The sequence below is a fragment of the Grampus griseus genome (genome assembly GCF_964374135.1).
Source record: "Grampus griseus genome assembly, chromosome: 10".
Lineage (NCBI taxonomy): Eukaryota > Metazoa > Chordata > Mammalia > Artiodactyla > Delphinidae > Grampus > Grampus griseus.
This window is the reverse complement of record NC_139004.1, coordinates 25,211,892-25,229,133: the sequence shown is the minus strand read 5'-3', so window position 1 is coordinate 25,229,133 and position 17,242 is coordinate 25,211,892. Positions and strand designations below refer to the sequence as shown.

At 42.7% G+C, this 17,242-nt stretch overlaps 1 protein-coding gene across 2 annotated transcripts in view; it reads right to left on the bottom strand.

The window, feature by feature from the left end:
- Positions 1 to 17,242, bottom strand: part of PKHD1 (PKHD1 ciliary IPT domain containing fibrocystin/polyductin) — a gene marked incomplete at both ends in the record, with an annotated part of 425,783 nt that overhangs the window by 263,017 nt on the left and 145,524 nt on the right. For both annotated transcript variants that reach the window (XM_082663569.1, XM_082663570.1), the window contains one exon: positions 7,330 to 7,542. In XM_082663569.1, the coding sequence (XP_082519695.1) occupies positions 7,330 to 7,542 (213 nt within the window). The remainder of the gene's footprint in view (positions 1 to 7,329; positions 7,543 to 17,242) is intronic.

Sequence of the window (17,242 nt, the reverse complement as noted above, 5' to 3'; positions counted from 1 at the left end):
ATATACTTCTTGAAAGCCTACTGTGAGTCCAGCCACTGTTGTAGGGATTAGGATATTGTCAATTAAAAAAAAAACAAAACAAAACATGAAAATCCCTGCCCTCATGGTACATACATTCTACTAAGGAAAACACTAGAATAAGTACAATAAATATCACAAATAAATTGTATATAATATGTTAGACAGTGTTAAAAGCCAAACGGGAAAAACAAAGGGGGTGTGAAATTTTGATGAGGGGAAATGTTGGAATTTGCTCAGAAATAGTCATTGGAAAAGAGCCCTTATTTCATCTGTAGCCACAGGGGCCTATTTCTACCTCTAGGAGTCAGATTGGTAAAGGAAGCCAGTTCAGGAGAAAGCAGAACCTAGAGCTGCAGAGAAACAAAGGCCTAATGACTTCATCGAAGCACCTGGACTCAGCTGTGCCTCCAGTTGTTTTAGTTTTATGAGGCAATAAGTGCCCTTATTTTTTGTTCGAATTGGGTTTTCTGTCACTTGCCACCAAAAAAGACCTGACGAATGCCAAGATGTTCAGGTATATATAGAAACTTAAAGTATCTTATAATGTGTTTCTAAGTGGGATTCCTGCTGTACTTGTATTATCGGATAGCTAGAACTCATTTCTAATTAGCATTATACATTTACATGTAAACACCTAAAATGCTAAGGACCTTAAAAACAGCATGTTCACTTTAAAGCGTTTAAATGAGCTCCTTAATGTGTGCTTTATACTCTGAATGGAAGGAACCCTTTCTAATCCATTGTTCCAAGGTCACTCTTGTCCAGATCAAGCAATTACAAATTCTAAGTTATCTCAGTTAAGAATCAATGAGATTTTACCAGATATGTTTCTTCTATTGCACATATAGAATAGTATTTTGGATTTTTTTTTGAAGCCTTGTTAGGCAACAGAGAAAATTTCTGCCTCACTTTTGTTGGTGGTGTTGGTTATATTTTCAGAGACACATAGTTAAGGACCAATCCTCAGGTGCTCTGAATAGAGAACCAGTCATTAGTCACTGGCCATCCTACATGCTGAGGGTTCCAAGTCCACCAGAACCACGCTCACCAGCATTAACTTGACTGAGTAATTACCATCTGCCCCAACATACCAGGTGACCAGAACCGCCGTGCTGGACTGAAGTGTGTTTGAATTTAAGATTACAGAAAGCAACGAATAGGTTTTTAATTTTTCTTATCCTTCTTCTTCTATTTCTCCTTTCACTTTGATCTTACTTTCTTCCCACCCCTAAATCAAATAAAACCACACACACACACACACAATAGCTGCTTTCCCTTTCAACCTAACATCCTTTTGCAGCACCCTTTCACATATGTAGCAAACTGTTGAGCATAGACTTCTAGTCCCCCAAACCCACCAAGAGGACCCAGGCCAGGGACAAAAGATGATAAGCACCCACATTGTATGTGAGCCATAAACAGACAGGGGGTAGACATTTCCTTGGGGCTTTTTTTTTTTTTTTTTTTTTCCGGTACACGGGCCTCTCACTGCTGTGGCCTCTCCCGTTGCGGAGCACAGGCTCCGGACACGCAGGCTCAGCGGCCATGGCTCACGGGCCCAGCCGCTCCGCGGCATGTGGGATCTTCCCGGACTGGGGCACGAACCCATGTCCCCTGCACCGGCAGGCGGACTCTCAACCACTGCGCCACCAGGGAAGCCCCCTTGGGGCTTATGTAAAGGAGGCTAACTAACTCCGCCATCTGAGCCATGCCTGGACAGACCCCAGCCCCCAGCTACATGATCAACCAAGAGAGGAAATTCAAAGAAGTTCTCAGAGATGGGGGTGAGTCATTAGCCTCAGTGAACAGCCATGGCCTTTTCCTCTCCTTCCCATACAGGGAGATCTGAGGCTACTTCTCTCCATTTAAGCAAAGAAAAAGGGCTTCAAATGTACCAGTCATACAGTTGCCCACAAGAAAAGGAGACTGGCTTCTTTTTCCCAGGTTGGATGTCTGCATATGCAGCAAATGTGTGGGCTACCCATGCTTATCTGAGCAGGGGAGAGGAGACTCAGAGAGAGAACAGAGGAAAGGGTACTGAGAGGAACATCTCTGGTGTCTAAAGATTTATAAGTTTCCTCTGGATCAAGTGGATTCTGGGGAAGGTAGCTTGACTTGAGCCAAATTTCTGGTGGAAGCTAAGGGGACTGCAAACCCAGGTGGGGCTTCCACACTGGAAAACAGTGGGAAGATTTCCTACAGGACTCCAGTGGTCGAGGAGAGAGAATCAGCAGTCAGCCAGTATTATCCAGAGAGGCAGCAATGCCCAGCAGAGGATCCAACTGCATGGTTCAGTAAAAGGCTGGCCAACCTTCTTGCCTCATCTTTCTACCTGCCCATCACCCATCTCACATCTTCCACTTGCCGAGCACACGCCTCACCTCTTCTACCTGCCCCAGCACCAGCACCAAGAGACCACAAAATAAGGATGGATCATATGGTAATTCTATTTTTAGTTTTCTGAGGAACCTCCATAGTGGCTGCACCAACTTACATTCCCACCAACAGTGTAGGAGGGATGTAAGCTATTATATATAGGATGGATAAACAACAAGGTCCTACTGTATAGCACAGGGAACTATATTCAATATCCTATGATAAACCATAAACCATAAGAAAAGAATATACAAAAAGAATGTGTGTGCATATACATATATATACATATATACACACACACATATATATGGTGAATCACTGTACAGCAGAAATTAACACAGCATTGTAAATCAACTATATTTCAATTAAAAAAAGGAAAAAGATGAGCTACTTGAGTAATTTTTAGTCACTATTTTAGCAAAAGAACTCCTTCTTCCAATGAAATATTACTTTAACACAAATTTAAGCTAGAGATAAAAGCAATGAAGCAATTACTTGAGCAATTTAAACCTTTATAGCTTGATCCTCAAATACTTCATTGTTGGCAGAACCCCTGAAGTTCCCCCAGGAAACATTCAGATTTTGTGGAGCCCGGTAGGAAAACCACTGCCCAGGACACACGTATCAACTCCATGCACACAATATTGTGCTTCCAGACAGCCTGATACCCTTTAGTAACAGAATATGAGTGTCCATAGACAGTACTCATAAAAAGCATGGAGTTTACATACAGATATTTGGTACTTTGAGAAGGGAAGCAAACTGTATTTAAACCTGCTTATTTTAACTCCTTTTTTCCTATTTATTCCTACAAAAGTCTCCTGTTCATAACATTATACTAGTGTTTTCCTCAACCACGTTCCCACATTCTCGCTTTTCCCAGAAACTTCCATTTATATTTAATGCCTGATCTTGTAATTTCTTGAAAAGGACAAAGACAGAAGTCCATTCAAGGCCAGAAGACGGCTTTTTCTCCTAAGAAACTGTCATCCAAATTTCTCAGGGAGGAACTGGAAATGAAGTGAGAGACATTGATAAATTTCCCTTCTGAACAATCAATAAAAGCCCCACCATCCTGTTCAGACTCCCACTGTGGAAGCAAGGGCCGTAATTAGATTGTCAAAAATTCAACTTGCCCAAGCTGACAGCGACCCCCTCGAAACTGACATGTGATTGGCACTCGGTCTGGGGTGGTGAACCTGTATTGGCAGACAGAGGGTAGGGAGCAAAAAGCAAGAGTGAAATTTCCTCATTGAAAACAGCCCCCCAAACCCCACACTGATGAAGAATCTGCGACCCTTTAGTCATATTAACATAGCAAAGTGTGCAGCTGACAACTTACTAAGCCATCTAATCTCCACCACAGATTCAGAACCCAGCCTGCCCCATCCACTCCCAAACCCAGAAAAAGAGGAATGTCATTCCTTCACGACCTCCAAAGCTAAAACCTCTCTCTTGCTGTGATGAAGAGGTAGACAAGAACATGAATCAGGAGAAAAATCTCCAGACAGAGATGGACCCGTGCCAAACAGAAGTCCCTCCATCCCTCACCCCTGAAAGAAACTATGAGATCATAGGCACAGGGGACTCACTGCTTTGGGGGAAAATATCACGAGAATAGCCATAACTAATAGTGCTGGAGTGTTAACCGTGTGCCAGATGCTTTGGAGCAGTTCACAAGCGGTAAATCTATGAGGTAGGAACTATGTTTTCCTGGTTTTATAGAGATTGATTTGCCCAAGGTCTTAGTTGATGAATAGCAGAACTGGACTGATTTCTGACTCCAAAACTTATATAAACCACTAAAAATAGCGTTTCTCCACGTGTAGTCAGTGGGCCCCCTGAATCAAATCACCTGAGGGTTCCACTGAAATGCACATTCCTGGGCCCACACCAAACCCACCGAGTCAGATTCTGGAAGTGAGGTCCAGAAACCTCTATTTTTAAAATCTTCCTGAGAAGAGCCTTCCATGCACTAAAGTCGGTGAATCTCCTCCCTACAGCATCCTGGGAAGCTGAGTGAATGTTGGGTCTTTAGGGACCTTCTGGGGGCAAAGCAGTGAATCAAGTTGCTCACTGTTTTGCATACTTGACAGCAAGAGAAAATTAGTTTTTCCCTAAAGCCCCAGTGTCACTAGACCCACCTCTGGCCCTGGGAAAAGGCCAGTGAAATTATGTAACGATTTCAACCGTGATATACCACCACGCCGCCAGAGGGGAAGTCTGTTTGAGACCTCAGGTGGTGAGGGAGAGAGAAGGGAGAGGATTGATGGACCTCAGGCTGTGACTGGGATTCCCTGCCAGAGAAGGCAGAAAGGAATACCTCTCACCCAATGGCTAAGCTCTTTCCTACATACTATTTCTTTCAAATGGGTGAGATGCTGCAGCATCACCTCAATGAGGAAAACAGCTTGATTTCGCCTGTGTTCAATGTGCAAGCTCTGTGGTTCATGAGAGATTCTACTCAGGCCTATATTGACAGGGCTGTGGGGAAATGGGTAAAACAGCCATTGATGACACCCTAGTCCTGGGAATACAGGAAAGGAGAGGTGGAGGGAGAGGAAGGAGAGGGAAAAAGAGGAGAGGAAGAGTGTTGGGAGAGGAGAGGTGGAGGGGAGAAGACAGAAATGAGGGAAGCAGGGGAGAGGAGGTGTCTGCGCTCTCAGTATCCAGTAACATCACCAGGATAAAGTAGCAACACTTGTAACTTCCAGAATTCTCAGAACACATTAGAAGTTATCTACTTTGCTTTAATTGCCCCATCTTAATTATAAGCAGTGGTCCCAGGGATTTTCCTAACTTGACATCTGTTAAAACACAAAGGTTAGGAGCACAGGGTACATTTACAATACAAGCACATAAAGGTATATTTGTAAACTCTTTTGCTGATCCTTCATAATAGAATGTGAGGAGAAAAAGGGGCTGTAATGAAAAAAGCCGAGTAAAAGAATGAGGAGAGTTTCATTCTTCTTCAGGTGAATTTCCATTTCGAGCAAGAGCTGTGCCATCTGCATCTTAGAGGACAGTGGCTCTCAAACCAGAGGATCCCTGTTGAGCTGCAGGATTCTTCAGACGGCCTATGGGCTGGTTGAAACACTGATCTGTGCCCTCTTGTTCTCCAGCTGTGTTTTCTCAATGGTAAACAGCAGCACATTGGGTTGGTGACCTAACTGGCTGTTAGACTATAGCAAACACTTGAAGACCACCGCTGACCTGTGAATAGACAGAAGCCCCTCATGGATCCTGGGTTACAAGATCGATGTAAGTGCTTGAAGAGGGTACAGGGAGAAAAAGGTCCTCCTTAGAAGTAGAATACAAGAATCAATATTGTAGGTATTTTGAATTTCTGTCTAGATAATTGTGGGTTTTTTAATCCTTACAAAATTTATCCCCAGTGTGTATCACTCTGGCTGGTCCATGGTCAACACTTAATAAATGCTTGATGGGGCTTCCCTGGTGGCGCAGTGGTTGAGAGTCCACCTGCCGATGCAGGGGACATGGGTTCATGACCCGGTCCGGGAAGATTCCACATGCCGCGGAGCGGCTGGGCCCGTGAGCCATGGCCGCTGAGCCTGCGTGTCCGGAGCCTGTGCTCCGCAACGGGAGAGGCCGCGACAGTGAGAGGCCCGCGTACCGCAAAAATAAAAAAAATAAATAAATGCTTGATGATAAGATCTCACTTCCTCTCATAGTAAGCCAAAAAAGGCAAAAGAGGGCTTTTAGTAGACTGATTGAGGGCCACAATTTGTGATGGACAGAGCCTTAATGGAGCAAGAAGGGTGATTCCTCAGCATAGCCACATGCCATGCCTAGAATAACTACTCTGTGATAGGTGGCAGGGTCTTATTTTGCTACATCAGCACAGAAATTCCAATGTAGAGAATGTCACATTTTCTGGAGATCGGGCTACTATCTGGTGCCCACATTTTTGATCTGACTTTGGCTCGTGCTATGTAATCAAATGTATACAAGCATCCACTGAAAGACACTCCAAGCTCATCATGTTATACTTACATTTTCTAGTTGATACTAAGGATTATTCTCGCACGTTTAGTAATTTCCTGAATCTCAAGGAAAATAAAAATGTCCATTTTGCAAAGTGGGATGAAGTTATAAAAAGGCAAACGAAATTGTAGCAGAAACACATTATAGTCTAATTCCTATTTTTTCCCAGGAATCCATAAACACCAACCCACCTGTAACAAAATTCTAGGTAGAACTCTAACTGAACCCTGTTCCCAGGGGGGTGAAAACAGCAACAACAACAAAGTGAAGTTGTCTCTGCTTTGGGCTGCCACCAGTGTACACAGCCATGGGTGTAGGCTAAGTAACAGTAAGTAACCATATTGGTTGGTTTTCACTAGGTTAAACTGCAGCTGCAAACACAAGTCTCAGTGGTTCATGACAACAAAGGTTTATTCCTCACACACATACATAGGAGCAGTATGCAGCTCTGCCCAAGCTTAAGGAGCTGCCCCTATCCCTATGGGGGATGGGCTATTCTCAAGCAGAAGGAAAAGAGAAAAATGACCAAAGTATCACAATGGCTCTCAAAACTTCTGCTTGGCCATGCAGTACATCAATTTCTCCTCACATTCCATTGACCAAAGCAAGTCCAAGGCTAAGCCCACTCTCAGCGGGACAGGGAAGTATGGTCCACCCACGGGGAGGCACTGAAAGTCACCTGACAGTGGGCAGAGGTGACAGAAAGGGGGGCAAATAACTGAGAACCACAGTACACTCTGCCGTGAGCATCATCACAGTCAATATGCCTTATTTAAGGAAACAGTGCTCATGCCGTAATTGACTTTGTTGCCTCTGCGACTAACAGCCAAAGAGACAGAAGTAGTTTTATCATTTTCCCCATTGTCTGCACCTTGGCTAGACACACACAGCTCTACCTCAGTTCCTCTGGTCAACTGCCTCACTCACCATGCAGGGAAAGAGTTCCATTCCTCACAGCCAGGAACTTGACTCCATACGGAAAGAAGGGGGTAGAGTGGGAACTCCCGTAGAGTTTGATCTGAGCTTTGCCTTGGAAGGGCTTGTCCTCGGATCCAATCCTGAGCTCTCCACCATCAGAAACAAGGATGGAGTGTGCTCTGAGCTCGATGGGTCCTGGGTCCAGGAAAATCAGCTTTCCTCCTAATAGCCAAAGAGAAGACAGTCAGTCTCTGGGAGAATGAGGCTCACTTCCTTTTGACAGTTCCAATGTCTGATGAAATCCCCTTCGTTTATGTGCTTCTGCTGAAATTTAGACTCATTTTATCTTGCCTTCTCTTCTAGAAGCACAGTTGAGTGGATCAGACACCCAGAAGCAGAAGCACTGTATTACTAATCTAGCTTAGGATAGCTATCACAATTCACAGCAGCTTTATTTGTAATATTTTTAATGAAAATAACCTAAATGCCTAGAAATTTAGGACTGGTTAAATAAGAAACGAGAAGGTCACCGTTTTTACCATGTAACAGCAGCTTAGAAAATTAAGGTTAAAAAAACTGGGAAACAGTAAATAGGAAATAGGAATAGAAGAAAATATGCCAAAATTATAAGAATTACAGTAAAAGGAAGTGTAATTAGGAGGCACTATGAAATTTTTAGCACTTTAGCTGACCAACATCTATTATCCTTTTCTTTGGACAATAGACACTGATTTCCACAAGGAACTGTTCTGCTCCACTGAATAGAGTTGAGTGGGACTGTCAAACATGGTGTCTTATCCTACCATCAACTGAGTCATGTACCCAGGCTTCAAAAGGAAACCTGGAGCAAGCAAATCTCCCTCCCCAGGCTGGAGAAAATAGCATGCCTTGGCCCCTTACCCACGTATATTTTCCTTCATAACGCTTAGCATCAGACATACCATATATTTACATGTTTACTGTCTGCCCTCCCGCCCCCCAGGAATGCATGCTTCATGAGGGCACTTATCTGCCTTGTCCACTTCTACATTCCCAGTGTCTAGAACAGTGACTGGCAGAAGGTTGGCACTCAATATATAATTGCTGAATAAATGAATAAATGGTTATATCCTTTTAGAGTATCTGTTTTAAGTACCTGAATTTCCTTATAGACACACACACACACACACACACACACACACACACACAAACACACACATACTCACTCCCATTTTCTCAGAAAGGATACTGTTATGACATTGAATCAGTAAGTCCACACATTGTCTCAATGAGCTAAAGGTAAGCCCGGAATGCGGGGGAGGCAAGTGGCAGAAGTGGCTCAAAAGGTAGATTCCACAGGAAGAAGGAGGGTCATGGTGAGGACCAGTGAAGAGCAGAGACTCCATCTGCTAAATGGAGTCCTGAATCCAAGGTACCAAATCCTTGAGTTGGATTGTTGTTTTGTACTTAAACACGTGCTGGAGGAATGAGAGGGAGCGAAGAAAAAGGCCAAGACGAGTCGTTTCTGTTATCTCCATCTTAGTACAGAGATAGTGACCAATACAGATGGAGGCCACTCCTCCCCTGACCTTCTGTTCTAACATTCTCTTCAGCTTTCCTTGGCTCCTTTATCTTTGATCCTAAAGCCCGAGCCACACACCATCAATAACAGTCACAGAGTGTTTACTTAGATTCAACCTCTTGAAGTGCTCTTTCCTTTCAGCCACATTTTAGAATAACACGTCCCCGTGGGTATCCAGTTTCACCATCTACAAATTGTCCATGGCTAGAACTCTTCCCTCAGAGATTTGTGGTGAGATTTCTTGAAATGATGCTTATAGATCCCTGGTCCTGGGTCTGACCTAGTAGACACTGAATGCAGTGGTGTAAGAGCCCTACTAGACCACCTCCTTCCAACACCTCACTCTCCATTGTCCTGACGTCCCTTTTCAAATATGGCGTAGAGATCACAGTCTAAGGTAATCGACCCAAGAAGCAACTCTCCTTTAGTGACCTAGAGGCTTGATGCTTGAGTGGCACCAGTCTGCTCACCAGACTTCCAAAGGGCCTGCTGGCAATTCTGACCTTAATTTTCCCTTCCACTGTCATCACGATGACAAGAATAATCATTAGAAATGCAATCATATCACGCATCCTGCTGTGAACAAGAGGGAAGAAATGTGACCTGTGGTACAGGCCACCTTCTTGAGTTCACTAGAACTTTTTCACTCACAGCCATGTGTCATTAATGTCTCAACTAATTATCTTCAACTGGTGGACCATGGGCTGGGCAATGGGTCCCACCATTATGAACAGTCAGGAAATCTGAATCTGAACTGAGATGAACCAGTGATGGAGACAGGATATTGGATCAGGTTCCTGTCCCCTCTGCTACTGACCTCTGAATGACCCTCAGTCAGTCTCACAAAATTGCTGGGCCTCGGACTACTCAGTTTCCAAATCTGTCCCACTCACTGCTGAGGGATGGTCTGTTTGCCCCTTGGCGATGTGCAGAACAGAATTGTTCGTTCGTTTGCTGAGGCTCCTTCCAGCTCTAGAACATTTGGCATCTGCATCTGCAAAGATGCAGTCAAGTGTGCATTTGACACTGATGGAGACAGGGACCTCACGTTCTCTCGCCACCACCTACCCTGCAGAGAACTTTGAATATCACCACCTACCCTGCAGGGAACTTTGAATACCACTTGAGGAAGGGATTACCTGCACAGTCAGGAATTCAAACGAGATTATGGGGAAAGCAAGGGAGCTGACATGTATTAAGCACCTACCATATGCCAGTACCTTTAGCTATGTTGTTTGAAATGACCTTCCAAACAAGCCCAGGAGGTCGATGTCACGCTCCATATTTCAGAGCAGACAGTGAGCTGGGGGAGGCAGAGCGAGCATTAGAACCAGACCACCTGACAGAGGCACTCACGCTCTCTCCACTTTGCAAACCCTCCCAAGTAGCTTTTTCATTAATTAGGAAATTAATTTCCATTATTTCATTAATTTCATTATTTCATTAATTTCATTATTTCATTATTTATCATAGTTACTTTTAAGGAAAAACACGTGTTAACTTAAGTAGCTTTGCCTATGGCTTGTTTATATGTGGTTTATTTTAATTTTGTTAATGTTAATGTAGATATACCTCGCCCCATTCCGAAAAGGATTTGAGGCAGACTACAAGGATTAGTGGGTACATTTATAACCTGGGTTTTGTCCCTTATACCATCAAGCAAAATATTAAATACACTGAAGCAAACTGGTAGAAATCTGAAAATGTCATTTACTGACAGGAACTAATTATGACGCTAATGAAGGGAGAAAAGCTCAGCCCCAAAACATGAATGACCTGTGTTGTCAAGAGTACTATAAATAGGACTAATTAGTTAATGCAGTAATCGCTCTTCCCTGCTAAAAAGCCTTTCCTCCTTACTTTATCAGTGGCAGGTACGTGTAAGAAATCTAGGGAAAGGAAGAGAGTTTGATGCGGAATTCAGCTAATTTTGGTTGATACGTGATAACCAAGGCGAAAGTTCCTTGGTGTGGAAGAACAGAAAGTTTATATACAGCAGGCTGCTTTAAAGGATAGTTATTTGAGTATGGGAGGGCAGTGGGAGGACTTTATTTCTGCACTTTATAGAGCTCAACCCCATTTCTGAAAGCTGAAATAAAGAGCAGGGCTGAAATCAGCCTTTGGCTGTGACCCTTACATTGCTTGTTATGATTGTTCATGAAAGCTGAGTATGTCCCACGAGTGACCTTGGGTAATTTTATAAAAATCAATCAACCATCATTATTGTTACTTCCCCTCCAAAATAAATAAATGAACACAACTTTTTACATGTAATCACTTCTTCCCATTAAACATCTCTTTTATTTCTTTTAAAGGGAAGTAAAAGAGACTTCTAGCAGCTAGCTAATGTTTGCAAAGTACATCAAAACCTGCTTTGGGCCAACCGTACAATCAGCCATCCTCTGTAATAACCGCAAAATGATTCTGTTGTATGTGTGTGTGTGTTTTAAAGAAAAACAAATACACAGTTCTAGCTATTTTCCCCCTTACAGAAAACATTTAGAGTATAAGTATTTTACCTTACAAGAATACTCCTCAAAAGAACTGGGTATACCTTCTATCCCAGTTTTTTCCCTCTAGTCTCTTTGGAACCCTCCCCAGCTGTGCCTTTTCCTGGCCACTCCACCAAAACTGGTCCTGTTGAGGTCACAAATGACAACCACATTGCTGAATCCAAGGCGGGATGCTCAGTGCTCACCTTTCCGGAGCAGCCAGCAGCATCTAACATACTTGTTCACTCCTTTCTTGATACTCCTTCCCCTCGCCCACCGAGCACTGTGCCCTCCTGGATGGCCTCCCACCTCCTGAGCCTTCCCTCCTGACCTCCTCTGCCTGATTCCTCCTGCTTGTCCCAACCACTGACACTTGGAATGTCACAAGACTCAGTCCCTTGATCACTTTTTTTCTCACCTTGTCTTAAAGTTTTAAACCCCATCATATGCTCATCACTGATAACTCCCAGATTTAAATCCCTAAGGCCCACCTCCGCCCTCAGCTCAAGGCTCATCGCCCCAACTGCTACTTGACATCTCCGCCTGGATGTCTCAAAGGTTTCCCAGCTTAGCACGTCCAAAAAGTGAGCTCCTCGTCTTGCCCCACAGTCCTTCCCTTTTCCATAAATGGCAACTCCATCCCCTCTTTGCTCAGTTTGAAAGTTTGAAAGTCCTTTGCTTTGTTTGAAAGAGTCAGCGTTCACTCTCTCTCACACCACAACCAAAGCTCCAGGGAATTTTGTGCATTCTTCCTTCAAAATATCCCTGTGATCCAACCCCTTCTCACCACCTCCACTCCTATCACTGGGGTCTAAGTCACCCTCATCTCATCCCCAGGTAACTCTAAAAGCCTCTTAACTCAGCTCTTTTCTTCTGCCCCTGTCCCCACCCCAGGGTCTACTCTTAAAACAACAGTCACTGTGATTTGTTTAATGTAAACTTTATCACATCACCTCTCTGCTGGAAATTCTCCACCGGTTCCCAACACACACAGAGTCAAAGCCCACCAAACCCTGCAGCGCTGGCCCTTCATGGCCCCCTCTCCCTCTGCTCTCCCCGGCTCACAATCCTCTGCCACCGTGACCCTCTTAGTCCCCTGACTCACAGTCTTTGCCCTCACTGTGTGCAAGTCCCCCCAACCACCACCAAACCACAACCCAGCTCCCTGTCCACCTTCCCTGCTGCATTTTTCTCCATGCTGCTCAGAAAATCTAAAAAAAAATACAACTTGCTGACTTGATTGTTTTCCTTATGGAAATAAACTCCATAAGAGCAAGAATTGTGGTCTATTTCATTCACAGCTGCAGCCCCTGTGCCTAGAACAGTGCCAGGCATACAGGGAGCTGGGAAAGTGGTCACTAAATACGTGTGGAATAAATAGAAGTTGAAGTTACAGAAGTGAATGAGGTCTCCCTAGACGGACACGTAGAGTGAGAACACAAGAGAGACAAGACTGTCAAATAGTATTTAAAGACTAGACTCAGGAGAGGAAGTAGAAAGATTTTTGCATGTGAGTCAAAGAAACAGGTGAATTAGGAGAAGAATCAGAAGGTTGGGGTGGGTTCCTGGAAGAGCTTTAAGAACTGGGGAAACTGGTAGATGATGATGGCAAATACTTAGTGTCATTTTGAGGAGGATCGGGGGAAAAGGGTGCAGAGCAAGAGTGTACTTGGTTAGGACGTACATGCCAGGTGATGAAATGAACTCGGGGGTAGTGACTTCCATTTTAAGCAGACGGAAAGCCAGAGATGAACGAAGGCAAGATGCAGGGAGAGATCTGATGACCCCCAATTCATTAGATCAATCTGCATCACCAAACTAGATCCTTCCTTTATTCAAAGCTTGAACCTAAATTTTCAGATGTAAGTTATCCAATTTACTTATCTATGTGGCTGAGCCTCCATTCAGCTTTTTGTGTCAACTCTGAATAATTCCTTAAAAAGTTTAGCATCCTGTATTTTGTTACCTTTCCAGTAATTCCCCAGGGGGAGCCTGTGGAATTCCCTCTCCCTGGAGAATTAGAGATGATCGTCCATTCAGGATGCACGGGTCCTGCTCTGCCTGGATGAAGAAGGGCAGACTCAGTGACTACACGGAGTTGGGGCGCTGTGCTACACCCTACTGTACCCTACGGCACCGTGTTGCTGTGGAGGTGGGTGTCAGGAGAAGGGGAGGAAGAGGAGGCTAGCATTCAGGGAAGGCAGCCACAGCCCGGAGCCTGCGTTCTGATGGGGATGCACAGAGCTTCCTTTGTTGGTCAGATCCGGATTAGGCTTTTGCCTGATCCACTGGAGCAGAGCCTGGAAGCTTTGAGGTGGGCTTGTCCCCGGCCAGAGAGGCGGAAAATCAATTTGGCTGGCAAACGAGATCCCCCAAGAGCTCAGTGCACACTCCATAATCTTATCCACTAGCAGCTCCGGAAATAAATGCTTGGGCCCTCACATATTCATGGGGGAGGTGAGGCATAAATCAGGCTTTAAGGATTGGGGCAAAGGCAATGGACTTTCTGGCTGGCTACTAATTAATCCAGCACAGAACACCTCAGCCTAGCAACCTAGGAGTGAGCCGCACACGCACAGGCTACTGCCGCTTTACTCAACTCTATTTTCATTTCAATTAAAACAGATACCAAATGCAATTCTCCCTTTTAGCTGATGCTCCTTATGCATCCCCCTGTTCTTCCTTTAATTAAAAAACATGCTTATTGCAATACTTGCCAGAATCACTTTAATGGTATTTTAATTGTAAGGTCTCTGCCTGATTAAAAAAAGAAAATATGAACCAGAAAGTGTTTGCAAAACTGTTCTCAGGATGCAAGAAAAGAATCACACACCGCCCCGAATGGATGCCACATACTAATTCCTTAATTAGCCTGGCACTGCTAGTCAAGTGGGCAACGTGGAGGAGAAAACATATCGGAAATAAAATCATTGACTCAGAGCCATGAACAATAGGGAGGAATCGTTTTCATCAGCTCGTATTTCCCTTGTAGGAGAGACAACTGCATCTAACTAAAAATACCATACTCAGGACAGGCCCAGTCAATGTGGCCAGACAGATTTTTTTCCACTGTTCTTTGGGAAAAGAGTAGCTGGGGCAAAGACACATACTAATCAAACTATCAAAAATTAAATACAAAGAAACATATTAAAAGCAGCAAGGGAAAAATAACACACAAGGGAACCCCCATAAAGTTAACAGCTGATCTTTCAGCAGAAACTCTGCAAGCCAGAATAGAGTGGCAGGACATATTTAAAATGATGAAGGAGAAAAACCCACAACCAAGATTACTCTACCCAGCAAGGATCTCATTCAGATTTGATGGAGAAATTAAAACCTTTACAGACAAGCAAAAGCTGAGAGAGTTCAGCACCACCAAACCAGCTTTACAACAAATACTAAAGGAACTTCTCTAGGCAAGAAACACAAGAGAAGGAAAAGACCTACAATAACGAACCCAAAACAATTAAGAAAATGGGAATAGGAACATATATATCGATAATTACCTTAAATGTAAATGGATTAAATGCTCCCAGCAAAAGACACAGACTGGCTGAATGTATACAAAAACAAGACCCACATATATGCTGTCTACAAGAGACCCACTTCAGACCTAGGGACACATACAGACTGAAAGTGAGGGGATGGAAAAAGAGATTCCATGCAAATGTAAATCAGAAGAAAGCTGGAGTAGCAATTCTCATATCAGACAAAATAGACTTTAAAATAAAGACTATTACAAGAGACAAAGAAGGACACTATATAATGATCAAGGGATCAATCGAAGAAGAAGATATAACAATGGTAAATATTTATGCACCCAACATAGGAGCACCTCACTACATTAAGGCAAATACTAACAGGCATAAAAGGGGAAATCGACAGTAACAAAATCACAATAGGGGACTTTAACACCCCACTTTCACCCATGGACAGATCATCCAAAATGAAAATAAATAAGGAAACACAAGCTTTAAATGATACATTAAACAAGATGGACTTAATTGATATTTATAGGACATTCCATCCAAAAACAACAGAATACACATTTTTCTCAAGTGCTCATGGAACATTCTCCAGGATAGATCATATCTTGGGTCATAAATCTAGCCTTGGTAAATTTAAGAAAATTGAAATAGTATCAAGTATCTTTTCCGACCACAACGCTATGATACTAGCTACCAATTACAGGAAAACATCTGTAAAAAACACAAACACATGGAAGTTAAACACTACACTACTTAATAATGAAGTGATCACTGAAGAAATCAAAGAGGAAATCAAAAAATACCGAGAAACAAATGAAAATGGAAACACGATGACCCAAAATCTATGGCATGCAGCAAAAGCAGTTCTAAGAGGGAAGTTTATAGCAATACAATCCTACCTTAACAAACAGGAAACATCTCAAATAAACAACCTCACCTTGCACCTAAAGCAATTAGAGAAAGCAGAACAAAAAAACCCCAAAGTTAGTAGAAGGAAAGAAATCATAAAGATCAGATCAGAAATAAATGAAAAAGAAATAAAGGAAACGATAGCAAAGATCAATAAAACTAAAAGCTGCTTCTTTGAGAAGATAAACAAAATTGATAAACCATTAGCCAGACTCATCAAGAAAAAAAGGGAGAAGACTCAAATCAGCAGAATCAAAAATGAAAAAGGAGAAGTAACAACTGACACTGCAAAAATACAAAGGATCATGAGAGATTACTACAAGCAACTCTATGCCAATAAAATGGACAACCTGGAAGAAATGGACAAATTCTTAGAAATGCACAACCTTCTGAGACTGAACCAGGAAGAAATAGAAAATATGAACAAACCAATCACAAGCACTGAAATTGAAACTGTGATTAAAAATCTTCCAACAAACAAAATCCCAGGAGCAGATGGCTTCACAGGAGAATTCTAACAAACATTTAGAGAAGAGCTAACACCTATCCTTCTCAAACTCTTCCAAAATATAGCAGAGGGAGGAACACTCCCAAACACATTCTACAAGGCCACCATCACCCTGATACCAAAATCAGACAAAGATGTCACAAAGAAAGAAAACTATAGGCCAATATCACTGATGAACCTAGATGCAAAAATCCTCAACAAAATACTAGCAAACAGAATCCAACAGCACATTAAACGGATCATACACCATGATCAAGTGGGGCTTATTCCAGGAATGCAAGGATTCTTCAATATACGCAAATCAATCAATGTGATACGCCATATTATGAAAATGAAGGAGAAAAACCATATGATCATCTCAATAGATGCAGAAAAAGCTTTCGACAAAATTCAACACCCATTTATGATAAAAACCCTGCAGAAATTAGACATAGAGGGAACTTTCCTCAACATAATAAAGGCCATATATGACAAACCCACAGCCAACATTGTCCTCAATGGTGAAAAACTGAAACCATTTCCACTAAGATCAGGAACAAGACAAGGTTGCCCACTCTCACCACTCTTATTCAACATAGTTTTGGAAGTTTTAACCACAGCAATCAGAGAAGAAAAAGAAATAAAAGGAATCCAAATTGGAAAAGAGGAAGTAAAGCTGTCACTGTTTGCAGATGACATGATACTATACATAGAGAATCCTAAAGATGCTACCAGAAAACTACTAGAGCTAATCAAAGAATTTGGTAAAGTAGCAGGATACAAAATTAATGCACAGAAATCTCTGGCATTCTTATACACTAATGATGAAAAATCTGAAAGTGAAATTAAGAAAACACTCCCATTTACCGCTGCAACAAAAAGAATAAAATATGTAGGAATAAACCTACCTAAGGAGACAAAAGACCTGTATGCAGAAAATTATAAGACACTGTTGAAAGAAATTAAAGATGACACAAATAGATGG